The sequence below is a fragment of the Garra rufa genome, chromosome 1 (assembly GCF_049309525.1).
Source record: "Garra rufa chromosome 1, GarRuf1.0, whole genome shotgun sequence".
Taxonomy (NCBI): Eukaryota; Metazoa; Chordata; class Actinopteri; order Cypriniformes; family Cyprinidae; genus Garra; species Garra rufa.
In genome coordinates, this window is record NC_133361.1 from 32252269 (window position 1) to 32275253 (window position 22985).

The 22985-nt window shown below is 35.6% G+C and overlaps 1 protein-coding gene across 3 annotated transcripts in view; it reads left to right on the plus strand.

Annotated features, from left to right (window-relative positions):
* smurf1 (SMAD specific E3 ubiquitin protein ligase 1) overlaps positions 1-13026 on the plus strand; it is a 56153-nt gene extending 43127 nt beyond the window's left edge. For 2 of the 3 annotated variants that reach the window (XM_073838918.1, XM_073838934.1), the window contains 8 exons: positions 1533-1636; positions 1897-2011; positions 2220-2398; positions 4121-4258; positions 4598-4718; positions 6685-6886; positions 7648-7732; positions 10756-13026. In XM_073838918.1, the coding sequence (XP_073695019.1) occupies positions 1533-1636; positions 1897-2011; positions 2220-2398; positions 4121-4258; positions 4598-4718; positions 6685-6886; positions 7648-7732; positions 10756-10855 (1044 nt within the window). In that variant the 3' untranslated portion in view covers positions 10856-13026. The remainder of the gene's footprint in view (positions 1-1532; positions 1637-1896; positions 2012-2219; positions 2399-4120; positions 4259-4597; positions 4719-6684; positions 6887-7647; positions 7733-10755) is intronic. The other variant, XM_073838927.1, reaches the window with a different exon arrangement.
* Positions 13027-22985: the final 9959 nt, after the last annotated feature.

Sequence of the window (22985 nt, forward strand, 5' to 3'; positions counted from 1 at the left end):
CACAAAGAAAACAAAAATACAACACAACAATATGAGACAGATTTGTTTTAGGAGAGCATGTCTTATTTTTTATTGTTTATTTTTTTTTTCTATTTTATTTACTCTTACACATATCACTTGTATTCCTGTGCATGACTCACCAGTGCACATTATTCCAAAGAAAACATTTTTTTTTATCTTTTATCTCAGTGTAGAGTTCGTCTGTTTGGGGTCAGTAAAATTTAAGTCTCTTATGTTCACCAAGACTACATATATTTGATACAGTAAAAAAGTATAATCAGAGTATAATCCAAAATATATTTACATATTAAAGGCTCAAAAAATAGCTGTTTTCTATTTGAGTTTATTTTAAAATGCTGTTTATTTTTCTGATGGCAAAGCTGAATTTTCTGTCTTCAATGGCACGATTCTTATTGATATTATTCTGATATGCTGATTTATTAATGCAATTTTTTATTATGTTGAAAACAATTGTGCTTCCTGATGTTTTTTGTGGAAACTGTGGTACATTTTTGGCATTCTTTAATGAATAGAAAGATATAGAACAACATTCATTTGAAATGTACACTGCTATTCAAAAACTTGGGATTAGTCTTTTAAAGAAGCCTTTAAGGCTGTATCTACTTGATCAAAAACTTGAAATTTAATTTATTCCTTTGATCAAAGCTGAATTTTCAGCATCATTACGCAAGTCCTTCAGTGTCACATGATCCTTAAAAATCATTCTAATATGCTGATTTATAATCAATTTTGGAAACAGGTGTGCTTCTTAATTTGTTTTGGGACCTGTGATACTTTTTTAGGATTCTTTGATTAAATAAAAAAAGTTAAAAAGACAAGTGTTTATTCAAAATAGAAGTTTGGTGTTAATATACACTACTATTCTAAAGTTTGGGCTCAGTAAATGTTTTTTCTTTTCTTTTTTTGAAGAAATTAATACTTTTATTCAGCAAGGATGTGTTAAATGGGTAAAAAGAATTAAAGAAAAAAATTATTACAGGTTCAAAATAAATATTTTGCAGCACAACAGTTTCAACGCCGATAATAAATCAGCATAGTAGAATGATTTCTGAATATCATGTGACACTGAAGACTGGAGTAATGGCTGATGAAAATTCAGTGTTGCGTCACAAAAATAAATTACATTTTAAAGTATATTAAACTAGGAAACCAATATTAGAAATTGCAATAATATTTCACAATTTTGCTGTTTTTTTTTCTTGATAAGCATTAGACTACATCAAACAAAACATTACAAATCTTACTGATCTCAAAATTTTGAACAGTGTATACACTTTTTTTTTTTTACTGTCACTTGATCAATTTTAATGTACCCTTGCTGAATAAAAGTATTAATGTCTTTAATAATATCATATTGATCCCAAACTTTTGAAACTCTTTTCTTGAGTAAAAATAGCCATAATATTCAAAATGTACATATTTTTTTAACTAGTTAAAAATTTGTTTCATTTATGTAAATGAGTGTTTTATTCAGAAATATATCACATGTCTGCTCTCTCTGTGTACAACAGGAGTCTTACAGACAGATCATGAAGATGAGACCCAAAGACCTGAAGAAGCGGCTAATGGTGAAGTTCAGAGGAGAGGAGGGGCTGGACTACGGTGGAGTTGCTAGGTAGCATATGAATCTGTTCCATGCGAAAGGTTCTCATTAATTAATTTCCCCTGTGCCTCATTATTCCCCCATCTCTTTTCATACGCCAGACTTGGCTTTATAATTTCAACAGTTTAGCTGAATCTCAGCCAGGCTTATCAGCATGCAGGGGGTATCATGTTCATGATATTGCAGGTGTTCCCCTGTTGAGCACAGCAAGACTCAGATATGGGCGTCTTAAAAAAAAATCTGACTTCTATCAAATTCCTGTCCTGTTCTAGGGAATGGTTATATCTCCTCTGCCATGAGATGCTGAATCCATACTACGGCCTGTTTCAGTACTCGACTGATAACATCTACACACTACAGATCAACCCAGACTCATCCATCAACCCTGTAAGTCATGCAGCGACCTATACTTGGGATTCCTCTCTTATACAAGACCCTGTAAATCAGTATGTTATGAAGACATCTAGCGTAGGCTGTGTTTCTTGGACCTCACTACATATGGTCGTCATGTGTGCTTTAAAAGGTTCACCAAGCGTTACTCTGCTGCTGCAGGGTCTCATTAAATTTCCTCTCACGCCCTCTGCTGTTTTCTCAGGACCACTTGTCTTACTTCCACTTTGTTGGGCGGATTATGGGTCTGGCTGTTTTCCACGGGCACTACATCAATGGAGGCTTCACCTTGCCCTTCTACAAGCAACTCCTAGGGAAGCCCATCCAGCTTTGTGACCTTGAGACTGTGGACCCAGAGCTGCACAAGAGCCTCGTCTGGATACTGTGAGTGAATTTTATGAGAATTGTTAAAATCAGTTTCTATCGAATGAAATGTTCACTGCTGGTCAAAAGTTTGGGATCAGTAAGATTTGCAGTGTTTTTTTAATGGAGTCTCTTATGCTCATCAAGGCTATTTATTTAAAGGTTGTATCAGCGATTTCTAGCCTAAAACATAAAGTGTCAATTTCAGCTTACCTTTCTTCACGATCCGCTCGCTGCCTGCCCCATAAATTGTCTGTGAAAAAACCGCGTCTCTCTGGTCAGCCTAGGGTCCGAGATATGCCAAAAAAACAATCGGCACTACCAACCTTTCCACACAAAAACAAACAGTGTTCCAACCAATCAGCGTCAGGGGTTTGGTGTTGTGGACTTTCGATCCGCCTCCCTCACGTCCCAGCACCAGTAGGAAAGTCCACAACACCAAACCCCTGACGCTGATTGGTTGGAACACTGTTTGGTTATCTGTGGTGTGTTGATAGCGCCGATTGTTTTTTTTGGCATATCTCGGACCCTAGGCTGACCAGAGAGACGCGGTTTTTTCACAGACAATTTATGGGGCAGGCAGCGAGCGGATCGTGAAGAAAGGTAAGCTGAAATCGACACTTTTTTTTTAGGCTAGAAATCGCTGATACAACCTTTAAGCAAAAATACAGAAAATATTATTGAAATTTCTAAGATTGGTTTCCTGTTTAAATATACTTTAAAATATCATTTATTTCTGTGACGCAGCACTGATTTTTCATCAGACATTATTCACATGATCCTTTAGAAATCATTCTAATATATTATCAGAATTGAAACATTTTTTTTGGAACTTGTAATACTTTTTCAGGATTAATTAACACATCCTTGCTGAATAAAATTATTAATAAAAAAGGAGAAAATTTACTGACCCCAAACTTCTGAAAAGTGAGTATATTGTAACAAAAACTTTTTATTTATCAAAGAATCCAGAAAAATCTATCACAGGTTGCAAAAAATATTAAGCAGCACAAATGTTTCCAACATTGATAATAAATCAACATATTAGAATGATTTCTGAAGGATCAGGTGACACCTAATATTTTAAAATATATTAAAATAGAAAGCTGTTCTTTGAAATTGCAAAAATATTTCAAATAAATTATTTGTTTGTTTGTTTTTTAAATGATAATATGAGAATCACAGTTGCACATATTGGGAATTACAACCAAATTGCGTTCAGTGTTGAACAGCTTAATATTTGTGACCCTGGACCAAAAAACCAGTCATAAGGGTAATTTTTTTTTATATTTATATGTATACATCATCTGAAAGCCGAATAAATAAGCTTCCATTGATGTATGGTTTTAGGATAGGGCAATATTTGGAGATACAACTATTTGAAAATCTGGAATCTGAGGGTGCAAAAAAAAATCTAAATATTGAGAAAATTGCCTTTAAAGTTATCCTAATGAAGTTCCTTGCAATGCATATTACTAATCAAAAATTAAGTTTTGATACATTTATGATAGGAAATTTACAAAATACCTTCATGGAACATGATCGTTACTTCTAATGATTTTGGCATAAAAGAAAAATCAATTATCTTTACCCATACAATGTGTTGTTTGCTATTCCTACAAATATACCTGTGCGACTTATGACTAGTTTTGTGGTCCAGGGTCACATTTATTTTTACAGGTAGCCTGTTGAATGTAAGCAACAATGTAAATAACTTTGCTATATACATCTTTTGTTTCTCAGAGAGAATGACATCACATCTGTTTTGGACCACACCTTCTGCGTAGAACATAATGCTTTTGGCAAATTCCTCCAGCATGAGCTGAAACCAAATGGCAAGAACATCCCAGTCACAGAGGAGAACAAGAAAGAATATGTGAGGTATGAAGAGATGCACGTACAGCAAATTCACGATCACGCTCTCAGAGAAAGTCAGCCAGCAGAGGGCAGCAGTCACATGGCTAGTTGAGCTTGGCAGAGGTTTTAGGAGCCTCACTGCTTTTTCCACTGTCAATTTGATTGAGTGAACCCTGGGTATATAAGCTACCGCTCAAGAATGTTAGTGGAATGTCAATTTTTATGGGAGTCTTTATTGTGTGCGAGCCATTGCCAAATAGAAATGAATCAGAGGTTGTTAATAAAGGACTGTGGGTGCAGATGCCTGTTAGTGTTTTCCATGTTCCACTGCAGCTCTGTAATGATTGATTGTGTCTCTGTTAGGCTGTACGTCAACTGGAGATTCATGCGAGGCATTGAGGCCCAGTTCCTCGCCCTGCAGAAGGGCTTCAACGAACTCATACCACAGCATCTACTCAAGCCTTTCGACAACAAGGAACTTGAGGTAATTCAGACATGCTAAATGGATAAGCTGATGAATAGACTGCTTTGACTAGTGTCAGAAACATTAAAAGGGGAGGAGATGGATTATTTATATTATATAATGAGTAGGAGGATCAAAACACTAAATATAAGAATTCAACCAATTACACTTTATTGCCAAAAGCATTGGGACACTCTCTTCTAATGAACATGTTTGACTACTTTAGTAATTGCTATGAGTACAAATCTTAAAGATTAAGCAAATAATGATGTTCTTGGGAATTGTGTGCTTCTAATTTGATGGCAACAGTTTGGACAGGATCCTTTTCTATTCTAACATGACATTAGAAGGGGGTGTCCCCAATATTCTATTCTAACCTGTCTAACCAATATTCTATTCTAACCTGTTCAGTAGAAGTTCAATACTTACAAGATAAGTATTGGGGACACTCCCTTCTAATGAACATGTTTGACTACTTTAGTAATTGCTATGAGTACAAATCTTAAAGATTAAGCAAATAATGATGTTCTTGGGAATTGTGTGCTTCTAATTTGATGGCAACAGTTTGGACAGGATCCTTTTCTATTCTAACATGACATTAGAAGGGGGTGTCCCCAATATTCTATTCTAACCTGTCTAACCAATATTCTATTCTAACCTGTTCAGTAGAAGTTCAATACTTACAAGATAAGTATTGGGGACACTCCCTTCTAATGAACAGGTTTGACTACTTTAGTAATTTCCATGAGTACAAATCTTAATATTTAAGCATATAATGGCATTCTAGGGAAAAGTGCGTTTCCAATTTTATAGCAACAGTTTGGACAGGACCCTTTTCAATTCTAACATGACAATGCCTCTGTGCACAAGGTATCGCAATGATTAATTCAGTCAGTGTGGAAGAACTTGACTGGTCTGCATAAAGCCAAGTCCTAATCCCAGCTGAACACCTCTGGTGTGACTTTAAATACAGACCTTGGGCCAAAAACCTATCACCAAACACCAATGACTTGTACATATGGGTGCAGTCATTTTAGACAAATCCAAAACTGTTGCAACAGAGATGGAAATACAATTTTTTAAATACATTAATTATGTTTCCATCTTTGTTGCCACAGAAGTGTATTTTTCTGTTCTAAAGAAGGGGGTGTCCCAATACATTTGTCCATGTAGTGCATGTACAAGTCATTGCTGTTTGGTGATGAGTTTTTGGCTCAAGGTCTGCATTTAAAGTCACACCAGAGGTGTTCAACTGGGATTAGGACTTGGCTTTATGCAGACCAGTCAAGTACTTCCACACTGACTGAATCATTAATTTCGATATCTTGTACACAGAGGTATTGTCATGTTAGAATTGAAAAGGGCCCTGTCCAAACTGTTGTTATAAAATTAGAAACGCACTATTCCCTATAATATCGTTATATGCTTAAATATTAAGATTTTTACTCATGGAAATTACTAAAGTAGTCAAACCTGTTCATTAGAAGGGGGTGTCCCCAATACTTACATAGTGTATCTTATTGCTGTCATAGAAGCTAGTAGGAATGGTGAAATCTAATTAATCTAATTGCATATTATTTGTGAGACTTAGTGGCCAATAAGACGTTTCATTATATTGCTTTTTTAATTGCATATACTACTGTTCAAAAGTGTGTGGTCAGGATTTTTTATGCTTCTGAAAGAAGATTCTTATGTTAACCAAGGCCGCATTTGATTAGTCAAGAATTCAAAGTTCAAAAGAACAGCATTTATTTGAAATATAGAACTTTCATAACATTATAAATGTCTTTTTACTGTCATTTTTTTATTTATTTAGCAAGAATGCATTAAATTAAAGTAGTCATTTTTTAACTAGTAGTATATATCCATCAAACTTACTCCATCAAATGCTATCTCCTGCCCCCTCCTCATCATTTTCTACTCTCCTGATTGTCGATACATGACCCAAAAAGCTCAAAAATAATTTGTGTTTCTCTCTGCATTGTAGCTGATCATTGGTGGTTTGGGAAAGATCGATCTCAATGACTGGAAGGCCAACACGCGGCTGAAACACTGTGTGGCTGACAGTAACATAGTGAAGTGGTTCTGGCAGGCGGTTGAATCGTTTGATGAGGAGAGGAGAGGCAGACTGCTACAATTCGTCACAGGCTCCACACGTGTCCCTCTACAAGGCTTCAAAGCACTGCAAGGTGGCTAATGGATAAGCCATGTGCACTTTCAATACACCTGATAGACGACAGATTGTGCTTGTCAACATTAAGCTTCCTAGTCTGACACTTTTTACTTTGTATTGGCCTTAATCCTAGTGAGAAATTCCCTGAGTAAATGCAACATGAAACAAGAATGTATCAACTGCGCAATTCATCAGCGCATGTTGTTTTGAAGCAAAAAATAATTCATGCGCATTATGAAATTATTTTTTCATCATCTGAATGAATTTTCGGTAACCCCTTACAATAAAGTTCATTAGTTAACTACTAGTTAACATGGACTAAAAATGAACAATACTTCTACAGCATTTATTAATCTTAATGTTAATTTCAGCATTTAGTAATGCATTATTACAATTAAGTTGTGTTTGTTAACATTAGTTAATGCACTGCGAACTAACATGAACAAATAGTGAATTTAAATAGTGTAATAAATGTATTGTGCATTGGTCGTTCATGTTAGTTATTACATTAATGTTAACAATGACACTTTATTGTAAAGTGTTACCGATTTTTCTTTATTCATTTTAACTGATAATGTTGTAGTCCAACATGTTTCACACAGTCCCTCTACAATTACATTTTGCTGAATAATATGTTTTACTATAACAGTATGAAAGCAAAATGATTGTGAATGTGTTTTAGTGTTGTCTTTTTAAAGTAGTCTGTATTCATGCTCGCTTCTGTTGTTGAGTGTGATGATTTGGAGAACAGTGATAACTAGAATGTATCTTTGTAAGGTTCTACAGGTTCTGCAGGACCAAGACTCTTCACTATTCATTTAATTGATGCCAACACAGACAACCTGCCCAAAGCCCACACATGGTAAGATTTAGGCTTATTATATGATACTGAAAGCCTACTATATTTTCAAATAATTTAGATGCACACAAACGTTGTCTTTTTAAAGGGGTCATGTCATGAGGTGTTGAATTTTTAGGGCTGCCCTCGACTAAAGTTTTTTCTGGTCAACTAGTAGTTCATTTTAAGCGATTAGTTGACTAATCGCTTGTTTATTAATAAACCATTTAAATAATAATGAGCCTTTAATTGCCTACATAGGCTAATAAACACTCAAGCGCATACAGAAAGCTTGCCATAGCACACCGGCAGAAGTATCCTGTTTGCTTTAATTTACAAAAGTGCAACGTTTTGTTGTTATTGTGAGTCCAAACATATAAACGTCTTTACAGATTTGAAAGATGTGTTACTTTTATCTGTATAACCAAAATGGCAATAACGCACATTTTCTAGGTTAACGTTAGATTGAGCTGCCGTGTTAACTTGCTGCTACTTACATACTTCAGATGATAAGCCTTTTTTTTTCCTGACTAAAGGTGCGGTCACACTGCACATTTGTTTCATTGACTTCCATTCATATGTATGCGAATGCATCAGATTGGAAATGCAACCCTGTTCTAAAAGTTTTGCATTTCGCTGTATTCCAAAGTTCAAACTTGAAGTCTGACCTGTGCATCTCACAATGTGACCTGTGTGACCAACAGCAGATCGATACAATACAGCATGACCCATAGCTAAATTGAAAGAACATAAAATTAAAACTCTGCAGGAAAGTGTAGTATACTGTATGTTTTTACATTTTAGATGTATTATTATATGTTATGTGTTGAACTTAAATTTTTAAAAAGATGCTGCAGAGCATGACCTCATATTACAACTGTTGGAGCATCTGAGGGAATATTCATGCTCACAGTTTAGTGTGACCACGGCTTTAGCGACTAATTAAATTTTGGGTAACCAAGCATCTCGTCGACTGTTAGGGGGCAGCCCTACAAATTTCCTTGATCTTTCAAACAAAAGACTGTTTTCAGCATTGATAATAAGAAGAAAATCAGCTCATTCGAATTATTGGAGCCTTGGTAAGCAAAAAGATTTAAAAAACCGACCCTTAACTGTGACGCTCTAATGTATGTACTACAATACCGTAACCTTCACCCCTTTAAACTTTCCTTTCTAGCCTTGAACAAGCATTTATTGTAAACTAAGCTGCCAAAGCGTTCTGCACTTCACACAGATGAATATATGCAAGGACACTGTTATTGAAGGATCAAGAAAGTACAAATTGTGTTGCACTCACTCTACACCAAAGTCACAACCATTTCAATTTGAGTTTTTATTTTGGGGACATTGGATTCCCATTTTCCTCAAGTTTGTATGATTTATTAGGGTCTTCATGAAATGTCTGTAATAGAGTTGTCAAAAAGTACAGAGTTCGGTACTTTCGATACTGAAATTTTAAAAACTTCTATTTCACGCTCACATTTAAGCGCTGTTGAGCCGAGAGCACTATGGCCAATCAACAATGTTTAAAAAGTCGTCTCAACTGCTCAAATGTGAGAGGGAAATGGACCTCTTTTTTTTTTTTAAATTTCAGTACCGAAAGTACCAAACTCTACTTTTTGAAAACTCTAGTCTGCAACATACTTTGGTTCAATTTCCTCAATGGTCGTGTACAACAACACCCTTTTTACCTTGTCAAAAACAGCTCTGTTCACAGCGAGCCATTCTGGTGCTTGTCTCTTTAAATGATAATGAGCTACAGCTCACTCCACCCCCTCTTCTGTTTCTTGTGTATTTGGCATGTTACCACAAAAAAAAAAGAATCCACTGCGGCGTCAGTGGTTCAGATGTTGGGAGAAAGTGAAGACTTATGTTTACTTTTACATCCAACCACAAAACACCTGCATTGCTTATGATACATTATTGCCACTACAGCTGCTTGAAAATGGCAGACAGCGTACTACTGGCTGAGGGTGGAAATATGCTAATATGGTGGGCGGAGCCTGAGCAGTATGACATCATACTGCTCAGAAAATCAAAACGGCTTGATAATTGAGACAGTTTAGGTTTTTTGGGGATTAAAAAAAAGGAGTGATTTTTTTTTTTTTTTTTTCATTATAGGGTGGTTGTGTCCACACATTGCTAAGACACATTGGCCACATACACACTGCAATTTTCAGGAGTGACAACCGCATATAAATTGCAGGAGTCCCGTAACTGACTAATGATTGTAACTAAACTACCGCTAATAGACGCGCTGTGTTTTGTTTATGTTCAGGAAGCTGCTTTAGAGAACACTGTCTTGCGGTGTTGCCTTCTCCTCGTATTTACACATGCTTTTAGGCATGTTGTTTGGTCTTAGCTTATAAAGCTAGCCACTTTACGTTAATACGGTTTAACAAAGTGGTCTGTGTCAGATATGAGATATATGATTTTTTTGGTGTTACAAAACTTTTTTTTTTTTTTGCACTTGTCCTTGTTTGTTGTTTGTTGTTTTTTTTTTCTATTAAGATCTGGCAACACTGACACTTCACTGCAGGGCTCGTGAGAGCAACTAGCCCCGTGTCCAAATGAGCTAAGGTTAAGACGTCTTTCATGGTTATTTTATTGCATCTCACATACAGACGAAGACACATTTCTGATGCACGTTTAAATATGTCATCAACAACTAGTTGTTCAGCTGAGTTCCGTACACGCTGCATAGAATTTATGTAAATGTGGTTGTGATGACCTGTATTTTCAGAAAGTTAATGCGGTTGTCACTCCCATATTTTAGTGAATTATGTGTGTACAGAACGCGATTAAGGGGTAAAAGGTGAACTGACAACCGAAATTTCACATCTGATGTCCTCTTTAAAGGCACGGTTGTTTAAAAAAAAATGCTGTTTATTTCTGCAGTCCAGAGAGAAGGTGGAAACTTGTCATATGACATTTTTGGCACTTAACTGAAATTAAATTCGTATTAAACCGTACAAATGTATGACACGACTCATTTAGGATGGAATGAAGTCTGAAATACCGATCTGCCTTTTCTCATATTCCTTCAGCTTCAACCGGATCGACATCCCGCCTTACGAGTCATACGAGAAGCTCTACGAGAAGCTCCTGACGGCCGTGGAGGAGACATGTGGCTTCGCAGTGGAGTGAGCGAGCGCCCTGTCCAGCCAGCCAGCAATGGCAGCAAACCCACCAAACAGCCCCAGCCATCCTTTTCACCCCCCTCCCCTTCTCCAGGACAGACGGACTGATGTCTCCTGACAGACTTTAGCATCACCCGCCAGCCTGAAACTGCAGCGGAGGGGAGCGACCACCCACCAAGGGCAAAACTCTCACAGACTAATGATTCCACACAGCGTGATTCGGGAATAGTTTTCACAATAAGTTACAGAGAAATCCGATCAACGTTTCTTTCGTTTCTCAAAACTCCAGTTCGTCTTTGTCACTGAAGCGGAGGGTTGATAGCGTCCGACTGTAACGTGAGTATGTTTGTGCGCAAGTACGTAGAGCCTCAATGAGCCTGTGGTCTACATGAAGTAGAGCTCACGTTTTTAGTCTAGGTGGAGTGTTTTAACATACACAGAGCCTGTGACCATTAAACCAGTTTACCTACAGCAAAATCTTGAAGCATCTTGAAGGACAAGGGTGTTCTGTGTCGTCATGCTCGGTATCGTCTCTTTATTTCCTTTCGTCCTGTGTTATAGGATGGCATTTCAGTGGTATCCATTTCCTGTACTCATCAGCGTTCTCATTGTAGAAATAACTCGATTGCTTGAAATGTATTATTGAACTGTTTTTTTGTTTGTTTTTGTCTAAGATCAAGAATGGCGAGTCTTAGTCTGTGTTAATGTTCTTCAGCTGAAGTACAACGATCATGTGCAGTCTAGAGAAGGACCCAAAGCCCTTGGAAAGTCAGCGGTTTCCTGCGCGAGCCAGTATTTTCATCACATAAATTTTTTTTTTATAACATTTTTATCCAGTGAGCATTCCTCGGTTGTCAACAAAAGACCTATTTTTAATGAATGGTGTTTTAATATGCAGATTTTGAAAAACATTCTGATCCACAGTGTCCGTCAACACACCTAAAAACGGACTCTTAGTGTAGTTTTGCAAAGAAAACGGATATTGGATGTTTTGGAGAAGCTCTTTTTGTCCTTAACTTTGATGGACCCCATTAATCTCTTTAATGAATCCGGTCATTAACTTAACATTATAACTTAACGTACCATGAAAATCAACTCTAGACTGTTATTTGCGTCTCTTTCCTTGAAACCACTGCTTCAAGTAACATTCAGCACTTTGGCTGGCACGTGTACAATCACCCGTCATGGAGCGTTTGTTCCCCTGTAGACGAGCTCTGATGGCCTTCGGCTGGTTTTAGCTGTGGTGGTACATCTGCAGACTCTGATGAAGAGGGATTTTCTCCAGGTTTGGTGTGGTGAAAGAGCAGGGGAGTGTCTTGGATTTCATTATGTAGTGCTTGACGTGCATGGCACCAGATTCTTCTTTGTAAATGTAAAGGATGAGCCAACCTCATAGTGTTTCTTCAACCACTTTTGTCTTTTTTCTCTCTCTCTCTCTTCTTTTTTTTTTTTTAAACCAATTATTTATTACCATGTAATGTCCTTTTAAGTATTGCTGCTATTACCATTATTCCGTAGTTTTCTGAGAAGGCTGAGTTCTTGTGAAAGCTGTACACTAATCTCTTTTATTTTATGTATGAATCAAAGTATTTAAACCTGCTGCTGATTCTTCAGGACGTTAAGAGGACGGGTTTCCCCCGACCTTGGACCTGGATGGAGTTGGCAAGTGATGTAGGCTGGGCCCCGGTGGTCATGTTCATATTTGTGATATATGCAATAAAATCCATCACCTTTATATTCTTGGTTCTGTCTTACAATGTCTCTTTCCTCACTTAATGTGTATCGGATCGGTCAGAATTTGTGTCTTTGACAAGTGTGCAAAAATGAAGTTCTCTGTTCGTTTTTTTTTTCCAAAAGACCGTGAATGCCTAGAGTGGTGAACCGTTTTTAAACTTGCATAAAAGACTAAAGAGATGACGTTCAATGTTGTGTAATTGTGGGAATGGCTAGTGAGCTTGAAGACGAGTATGGACTTTGCCTGAAGTTACAGTTGTTTTCATATTTCTCTAAAGAAAAACCTTTTTCCAAGTAATGTGACCAGTATCATCACATTGTACAATTATTAGGTCCTGAGTGTCATTGTTTATTCGATGCAAGAGTAATGTAACTTACTATGTACTAAACATTTCTGAAAAATTTCAGTGTAAATAAGATTATATTAAAGAAACTAAATTGCAATCCATTTCTCCTTGCTCTTTTTTCCATCTTTGTTTGCATTTATTATTATTATTATTATTATTATTTACTAATGAATGTTAAAGGAATAATTTACTCACCCTCAGGCCATCTGAGATGTAGATGAGTTTGTTTCTTCATCAGAACAGGTTTGGAGAAATTTACCTCACTTGCTCAGTGGATCCTCTGCAATGAATGGGTGCCGTCAGAAAGAGATTCCAAACAGCTGATAAAAACATAATTATTCAAGTAGGGTTGTGCTGATAGACATAGTATTGTGTATCAATGATAGTCAGAGATAACGCTTTTGACCTGACCATGTTTTGCTTAAGTGTTTTTTTTCTTCAATTGCTAATGTGACCTTTATTACACCACAGACTGAACAAAATTAAGCATTGCTTTGTAACTGGTTAACAAAGTTGACAAATTTTAGTTTTTTTCTATAAAAGTTATCTGACATTTTCAAGATGAATTTGTTCTGAAACAGTTTAACTCTGAGTTCTTGTCATATTTTTATTACACCCGGAGCAGGGTGTGTGTTCCATATTTAACCATCATAAGGAGCGTTAAATGAGACTGAATTATCCTATACTATGTTAGATTTCGTTAATATGTAAGATGTAGAACTACCATACCTAACCCAGATTTTATGTTTTATGTTATTTTTACAGATGTTAAAAACGAATAACATTTATTTGACTTGAACTATTACATTCGTTTCTTTCCACTGAATTAAAGATGATGTGCTTCCCTCTTTTGGTCAGTAAACGAAAACGTCTCGGTTAACATCGTGTTTTCTTCAATTAGACGTGTCAAATCTCCCTAAAATAACAATATTTACTTTTGTATATATTAATTATAAGTAATTATCCATTAAACAGATCAATCAACGAATGTTAGTCAGTCAGTAAAACGAAACGACCGTATTTTTTAAACTATGCGAGCGCGCAGCTTTATGTTGAAGAAAGGAGAAAGCGCAGTAAATAAACCCAGTGTTTATAATGTGATTTTCAGACTCTTAACCTTATCTTATTTTTAAATTATATTATCAAATGCGACTTGACCACTTTGATATACACTTGACTTTATTAAAAGCTTATTTCGGACATAAAATTCTGCAAAAATAGTTTGTTTATGAAAAAAAAATATAAATATATACACCTTTCAGCATTAGAATAATCAGAATCATCTGCAAAGTTTTAATTACTTTACATGATTATGACTACTAAAAATAACCTGCAGGGAACGTTCTCTCTAGGTTATAAAATTAAACCTAAAAATAACCTGCAGGGAAAGTTCTTTGTAGGTTAAAAAATTAAATCTAAAAATAACCTGCAGGGAACGTTCTGGGAAGGTTCTTTTTAGGTTATAAAATTAAACCAAAAAAAGGAGAACCTGCAGGGAACGTTCCTAGAACGTTCTAATTTGGTTCCCAAAAAATAACCATATGGGAACGTTAGGGGAACGTTCTGTGTTTGCTGGGAGTGTAGCCTCTGCCAACAAGGTGGGCTATTTGCACTTAGTAATTATTGATGTAAATATTATTAGTGCTTATTTGTTCAATCACACTTATTTTTACGCGTTTTTACAGCGTTGTGCGTTTTAACCAATCACACGCGATTCCGTTGAGGTTATGAATGCAATGGCCAATCAGAGGCGTTCAGATGTGTCATCGCTATAACACCTGAGATTTGTTGTTTACATGTTTAGTACACGCTTTGCTGACTGAATTATGCTCTCTCGCGAATTATCTCATCATGAATAACAAAGTGCGGATGTACCTGCGATGTAAGTATATAAGCTTTTTATATTTATCATATAGTAGACAGCTTTACTGATTATAACCGGAGTGTTTTTTAAAGTGCATAAGCTCATGCTAGACTGAAGTCAGTTATGTTCTTTGATAAAGTAAATGTTCTTTAGCTCCTGTTTGAATGACATTAAAATTAGCAACAAAACAATGTTTTTATTAAATCAAGACCTTTTAACCCCCAACCCCTGTTGTCCTCTCACATCAAAACTCATTGGAGAATGCAATATTATAGATTATAGTTATTTTTGTTGTTATTTAGCCAGAAACAATGGTTTGAAGTTTAAAAAAAGTCTTGATTTATTTGTTTCTTACAAACATGGAGCTTTTCACTTCACAAGACGTTAATTGATGGACTGGAGTCATGTGGATTACTTGTGGATTTTTGTGCTGTTTTTATCAGCTCTTTGGACTTATTCTGACGGCACCCATTTACTTCAGAGGAGCCACTGGTGAGCGAGTGATTGCTAAATTTGTCCAAATCTGTTTTGTAACAACTTGGATGGCCTGAGGGTGTACATTTTCGTTTTCAGGTAAACTACTCCTTTAGGTAAAATAAGCCAGCTGCCCCTCAAAATTATGCACAGTTTTGTTTTATTTGCCTAGAAAAATAATGAAGGAACAGGTGACTCAGGACATAATGTCCTTTGGCAACTGTGAGCACAAGCACAAGCGGTACCTTGTGTCCAAGCGGTTTGCAGGACTGGCTTATAATTACATTCAGATTGTTGTCTTTATAAACAGAATCGAAGCAGTTGGCCCCATGTGGGCTTTTTTAGTTTATGGCCTTTTATATAGATTTACTGTGTCCAGCAGTGTCAAAATACAAAATGTGTAGACATTACATAAAAATCATGGAGCAATATTTTGACAGGATGGAACATAAATTTTATATTGGAAAACTGTTGTCATTAGGTCAAGGAAAAAATAATTGCCTTGTAATAATCATTATAACGGCTTATTTCTTTTAGATATGTTTTCTTAATTGCCCAACACTCTGAAAAAATGTGTAAATGACCAAACACTGTTGTAAGATTTAATTAGAAAAGCAACACTGTCTCAGCTGAAGTTAGCTGTGTCTTTTCCGCCATTAAAAAGTCTGGAAAATTGAAGCGAGTTGATGACTTCAGCTGTGAATCCAACCAACCAAAAAAAAAAAAAACCTGCAATGGCCTTGGAGGTCTTCCCTGCCCGGTTTCCTGAAAGCGTTTTGAAAATGATACCCATGGAGAAAAGTTACCAGACTGGAGGTCGGTGCCAAGCCGACAGTGGTGCCACAATCCTGCAACAGTAATAAGACTTTATGAAGAGACATCATAAAGTCCCGTGACCTTAACCTGGGAGTTAGGATTTTCAAGCCAGAAAATTACAATGCTCTTAGAAGTAGGTGAACATCCAGATTATTTCCTGCAGTTTTATGAAAAAGAGTTGGTCTTCTATCTCTAATGAGATCAATGAAGATCAAAGCTGGAGATAAAGGGATGATGAAGACCAGATCTTTGGTTTGGCTGAAAAAACGTGGAATTTCTCCTCAGAGGTTCAGACAACATAAGAAGACGAGAGATCTTCAATGCAGTCTAACCTTTTCACTTTTTAGGAATGAGTTTTGATAGTTAAGATAAGATCAAATACAGTACAGTGTGTCATACTTTCCTATAAATCATTCCAAAAGAGCCTGCTGAACACTGGTAGCAGACATTTTGTGGGATTTAGAGAGGAATTTTTGTAAATCATATAATTATTTAAGTACCATCATGGCATTCCAACCTGGTAGATATTAAGAAGATACTAAGCAGGATATCTCAGCAGAGGATATCTCAGTGAATGATGACCAGAGCTGTCAAGCAAGGTTTTTAGTGAACTATGGCTTTAAATGGAAAATTCACCCAAAAATAAAAATTCTGTCATGAATTACTCAGCCTCATGTTGTTCCAAACCCGTAAGACCTTTGTTTATCTTCGGAACACAAATTAAGGTATTTTTGATGAAATCCAAGAGCTTTCTGACCCTGCATAGACAGCAACGCAACTGACAAGTTCGAGGCCCAGAAAGGTAGTAAGGACGTTGTTCAAATAGTCTATGTGATATCAGTGGTTCAACCGTAATTTAATGAAAAGCTATGAGAATACTTTTTGTGCACAAAGAAAACAAAAATAATGACTTTATTTAACAATTTCCTCTCTTCAATTTTTCCTTTTTGGGTGAACTATCCCTTGAATTTTTTTTGGGTGTGTTTTTTTTCTCTTTTTGTCTTTTTTGGAGCTTGATAGGCACTAATCTCTATAGAGAAAAGAAGCATGAACATTGTTTAAAAGTTTTGTTTCCCCTTTTTTTTTTTTTTTTTTTTGTTTGTTTGTTTGTTTGTTTTGCTTGGTTTTTTGAAGGGAATTTTTTTTATTTTATTTTTTTTTTAAAATTTTTTAGGAGGATTTGCTTTTTTGTTTTGTTTTTTGGAGGGGATTTTTGTTTTTTTTGTTTGTTTGTTTTGCTTGGTTTTTTGAAGGGAATTTTTTTTATTTTATTTTTTATTTTATTTATTTTTTGAGGAGGATTTGCTTTTTTGTTTTGTTTTTTGGAGGGGAATTGTTTTTTTGTTTAGTTTTTTGGAGGGGATTTTTGTTTTTAAGGGGGATTAGCTTTTTTGTTTTGTTTGTTTTTGGGGGATTTGTTTTGTTGGATTTGGTTTGTGTTTTGAGGGGGATTTGCTTTTTTGTTTGTTTTTTTGGGGGATTTTTTTTTTTGGTTGGTTTGTTTTTTGAGGGGATTTGCTTTTTTGTTTTGTTTTTGGGGGGATTTTTTTTTTGTTTGGTTTGTTTTTTGGGGGTTGTTTCGTTAGGTTTGGTTTGTTTTTTGAGGGGGATTTGTTTTTTGTTTTGTTAGGTTTAGTTTGTATTTTGAGGGGGATTTGCTTTTTTGTTCTATTTTGTTTGTTTTTGGGGGATTTGTTTTGTTTGGGTTGTTTTGCTTTTTTGAGGGGATTTTTTTGTTTTGTTTAGTTTTTTGGGGGAATTTGTTTGTTTGGTTTGGTTTGTTTTTTTTTGGGGGGGGGGGGGGGGGGCTGTTTTTTTGTTTTGTTTTGAGTTGGTTGTTTTTTGTTTTGTTTTTTAGGGAGATTTGTTGTTTGTTTTGTTTTGGTCCTTAAATGTTCAACTGATAATTTACACAACTATTATCAGATCTTAAACCACCAAAAAGTTGTTTTGTGTTTCAATTTTTTGTTTGTTTTGTTTTGGTCCTTAAATGTTTAACTGATAATTTACACAATCATGGTCAAATCTTAAACCACCAGAAAGTTGTTTTTTGTCTTTGTTTTTTATAATTTGGTCCTTAACCCCTCCGTTCTGCGTTAAAATTGGCAGGAATGCAAAGGGGTTAAATGTTTCACTGATAATTAACACAACCCTTTAAGCCCTGTTCAGACTACTACTACAGACTTTTTGTCGGTTACAACAGTCACTGTGTCAGATTTTGCGATTTTGACTCTTAAAATCTTGTCGTGTGGTAAACAAGAAACATGTCAAACTACACGTTTCTACATGACCATTCATCGTTCACCATCTTTATTGATGTGTGTGCTGTCATCGATACATCTGGACTAGACAGAAGGTGCTAAGTGTAAACAAACTTATGAAAAAAACCTGACAGTGGACACAAATCTGGATTGCATGAAGGGGACAGTATGGCCTCTCAAAGAGAACTGAGGAAAATTTGTGTTTATTTAACCTTTTTTCACTCTTGTCGTGTAAGTCCCTTGAGGAAACATCCATAAATGCAGGAGTTTTATTGCCATAGCTCCATGAACAATGCTACCATTGTAAAATTTTGTTTCGGCTTGTTTGAAAACACATACAAAGGCATTTCTGTGCTCCTATTGGCCAGTGTCACAGATTTGACAGAACTCGTCGTTGATGATTGAAAAAAAAAAAGTAAACATGAAGCGTCACAGTCTGAACCGGACTTTAGCGGATCTTAAACCAACAAAAGGGCTGACTAGCTTGCTACATGCCCCACACTGGTTCATTCTGTTCCAATGAGTGCTAAATTTGTGAATAAAATGAGAACATCTGTTGGAATGGGTGATATCTTTGTTTTTTGTGCCTGTTTTGCACTGCCTGCACAATATTCTGTTACATGTCTTAATTTGAATAATCTCCAATATTTTCTTTCTTCTTGAGATCTGGCTAAATAAGCACTATGTGTGGACACATTTCTGGAAATACAGGCTGGGTTTCATTAAAAAAAACGTTATGGTGTGCTATTTAATGAAATGGTTCCTCTGAGTAAATTTGGAGGGGAAAAAATGGCAAGTATTTTGTAACAAACTTAGGGCTTCTATTTCATCCGTCCTGTTTGTTTTGAAAAACGTCAAACATAAAGAGATGAAATGTAGCCTTGTTTCCATTTAGGGTTTTAAGAGAAATTTTATCACTCTGTTTTTACTGCTCGTATAGGACATGTTCACAGCAGGAGTGGGACAACCGCCAGCGTACTTTGAAAGACAGAGACATATTTTCATATTCGTTCGTACATCATAGACCCATAGAAGTGCATTTATTTGCCTTTTGTGGAATGTGATATTTAACCAAGAGCGTCTGATACTTATACTCCCAGAGAGAGGGAGAAAGAGCGGTTGAACGGTCTACGGGATCATATCTACTGCTCAATAAACATGTGTTGTGAAATCTAAAATTACAACAAACAATCAGCCAAGTTTTTTCGAGTTGCCAACCACAACATGCATCTGCAATGAAAAAAAAATACATTAAAGAAAGCCAGATGTTCCTGTTGAGAATGGTTTGTTACGGGACAATAAAGACACCTTGTCTGCTTTTTATTTGGAAAAGTAAGATAATGGAATTATTTGGAAATGTTAAACACACCCTCTTGAGACTAACAGCAAATATTAATCTTAAAACTTTTTATTAGAAAATATACTGTTGACTACACCTGTTTCTCCGCTTCACTTGGTTTATGGGGGAAATGCCTGTTAATGAACCAAGCATACTGGAAAATGCAGTAGTTATGAGAATAGTCAACAAATATAAATAAATGTAAAATGCCTCATTGACTTTTAACTCAACCCTTAAATGCTTTCATTTGTTTTCTGTAAATACACAAGGTATTATATATTCATTTCTTAGGTTTATCATCTGTAATTACTGATCTTTGATACAGTATAAATGTGTGGATCCTAACCACAGTGAATTTTCATTTTTTATGCTAGAAATGTTCTTTGAAACCTGATGATCCACACATCTAATAATCCATACAATCTTTTTCCACAACTTTTTTTTCTGCTCACGGTTCAGGGTTGGTAGTGTGAACTTTTATTAGAGTGTTAAATGGAAATAAATCATCATGATCAAGAAACCTTAAACATTTTCCACATGTTGTGACTGATTCATTTGGTTTCATTTTACATTCTCTCTTATTTTATCGGTTTCAAAATGTGCTTCTGTTCGCTTAACCAGTGGCCAGATGCATAAACATACACTACCAGTCAAAAGTTTTTGAACAGTAAGATTTGTAATGTTTTTAAAAAAGTCTCTTCGGCTCACCAAGCCTGCATTTATTTGATCCAAAGTGCAGCAAATACAGTAATATTGTGAATTAATTTTACTATTTTAAATAATCGCTTTCTATTTGAATATATTTTAAAATGTAATTTATTCCTGTGATCAAACCTATGTTTTCAGCATCATTTCTCCAGTCTTCAGTGTCACATGATCCATCAGAAATCATTCTAATATGCTGATTTGCATTTTTCAGATTTGAAATCACAGGAATAAATTACATTTTAAAATATATTCAAATAGAAAACAGTTCTTTTAAACATTTGTAAAAATATTTTTAAAAATTACTGTCTTTGGATCAAATAAATGCAGGCTTAGTGAGCAGAAGAGACTTCTTTAAAAAATATTCAAAATCTAACTCTTCAAAAACTTTTGACCGGTAGTGTAACCAATGATAGCTACCTTTTCGCAGTTATTCACAGCGCAAATGAATTATTCAGTCCTCAGACTGTTAGGGAAGTGAAGGCGACATTTGTATGTAACCTGGCAGGGATGCGTTCCTTTTCAGACACTGAACTGTCACTGATGGACTTCTGGATATTTCTCTGCTTTGTGCACCTGGAGTCAGTCGCTATAACTGCTGTCATATTTATGGTAGACAAGCTTTGAGACGCTGCTACAGGTCTGGATAATGTCAAAGACCAGGGCTTTAGGTTATTATTTTCTTGATCTGTTACTGTTATATGCGGCTGCTCTTTCAAACAGTAACTCTCAGTGAAAAGGTTGCAGTAAATTTCCCCCAGCGTTTTGTCTGAGGGCATCACAGGGTGCTTGTGCATGGCATACAGTCTCAGATTCCTATCAGCACAAACAGATCAAAAGCCGCCACAGTAATAGACAGACTGTCTATTATAGACAGAAGAAATTCTCCTGGCTTTTGTTATCAAACCTCAACTCTCTCTCTTAGATTATGCAGAACTTTCTACATAAATAATTTATGTACTTGGTTCATATCCATATAAATGTTTTTGTCTTAAGTAGCACGGATATATTTGTAGCAATAGCCAAAAATACATTGTATGGGTCAAAATGATCAATTTTTCTTTTATGCCAAAAATCATGAGGATATTAAGTAAAGATCGTGTTCCATGTAGATACTTTGTAAATTTCCTACCGTAAAAATATCAAAACGTAATTTTTGATTAGTAATATACATTGCTAAAAACTCCATTTGGACATTTTTTTGCACCCTCAGATTCTATATGTTCAAATATCTCAGCCAAATATGGTCCTATCCTAGCAATACCATATATCAATGGAAAGCTTATTTATATGATGTATAAATCATAATTTCAAAAATATTTACCTTTATGAATGGTTTTGTGTTCCATGGTCACATATAAGAAATTCTCCTGGCTTTTGTTGTCAAACCAGAACCTCCACCTAAAGATTCTCTGCATTATTTGTAAATTGGCAACTTTTATATGATTTTCAAATAGATTTAAGACCATTATGGTCATTTTGGAAATAATGAGAAGAATAACAACGTACAGTAAACGGTAACTATTTGCATTACAAACAAATGTGTGTTTATAGTTAAGATAATACATTAAAATAATATTTGCAATATCAAGCAGAAAAATGAGCTGTTTTGTGCAGCTAAAAATGGCTGGACGTGGAAGAGACCGGAAGCCAGACCCATAAAATTTACAATTGGCCCACTGTTATGGGAAAAATAAGGTAGATAGTACATATTTATCTGAAATAAACTGTGTAATTTGTCTAAGATTTATTGTATGTCTCTAAATGTGTTAATAATGCTGCCACTAATAGCCTATTGTCTCACAAAAGTATAAAGTTTAATACAGATATGTTGAGAGCAGTAGAAATGTCTATCTGTTGCTGTCACTGTGCCAGAAGTATGAAGGACACAGAAGGTGAATTATAGAGATACTGTATGTCAACTACTGCAGTGGAATCAATACAGTCCTGGACAAAAATGCAGCATTGGCAATGAAACAAGATTTATTTATCCAGATAAAAGCAGTGAGTTTGTTTAACATTGGTTGCCTTAATTGCTGCTAATAATTCCACAATCTTGAATGCGGAAGAATTCTTTTATTTAAACCCACCTATATGTTTTATATTTATATATAATATGCTTTCTATATAAGTGAAGCCTAATGCTCAGAGCAGTCTCTTTGAAATACCTTCAGAGCAGAAAAAATGCTTTGACAAATGGAGCACTTATTTGTCTCCTAATGAAATGCTTGCAGAGTATTTCTGCATTTTGAAAAGTTCCAGAGCTTTCATGATGTGTTGAAGCGTCTTTGAAGCCCTCGCAGCTGCATTTCAATGAGTGTGTTTTCTGGTAAATGAAATGTCTGTCGTTTGTTCCTTCAGCATCTAAACAGCGTTTAATGAAAATGCATAAACAACACACATAATCAAAAACAAAAATGAATTATGAAAAAAGTTATTTCTGAGTCTTGGTGGGATGCATTTTGCTGGAGGATGAGTTATGAATTGTATAAAGGGCTCCAGGTGCTTATTTTTGGCGTAATGGACAAATGAGCCTTCTGCTCCCTGCTGATATAATTTTGTATCCATGCACATGAATTCAGATGGTCAGCGCTCCA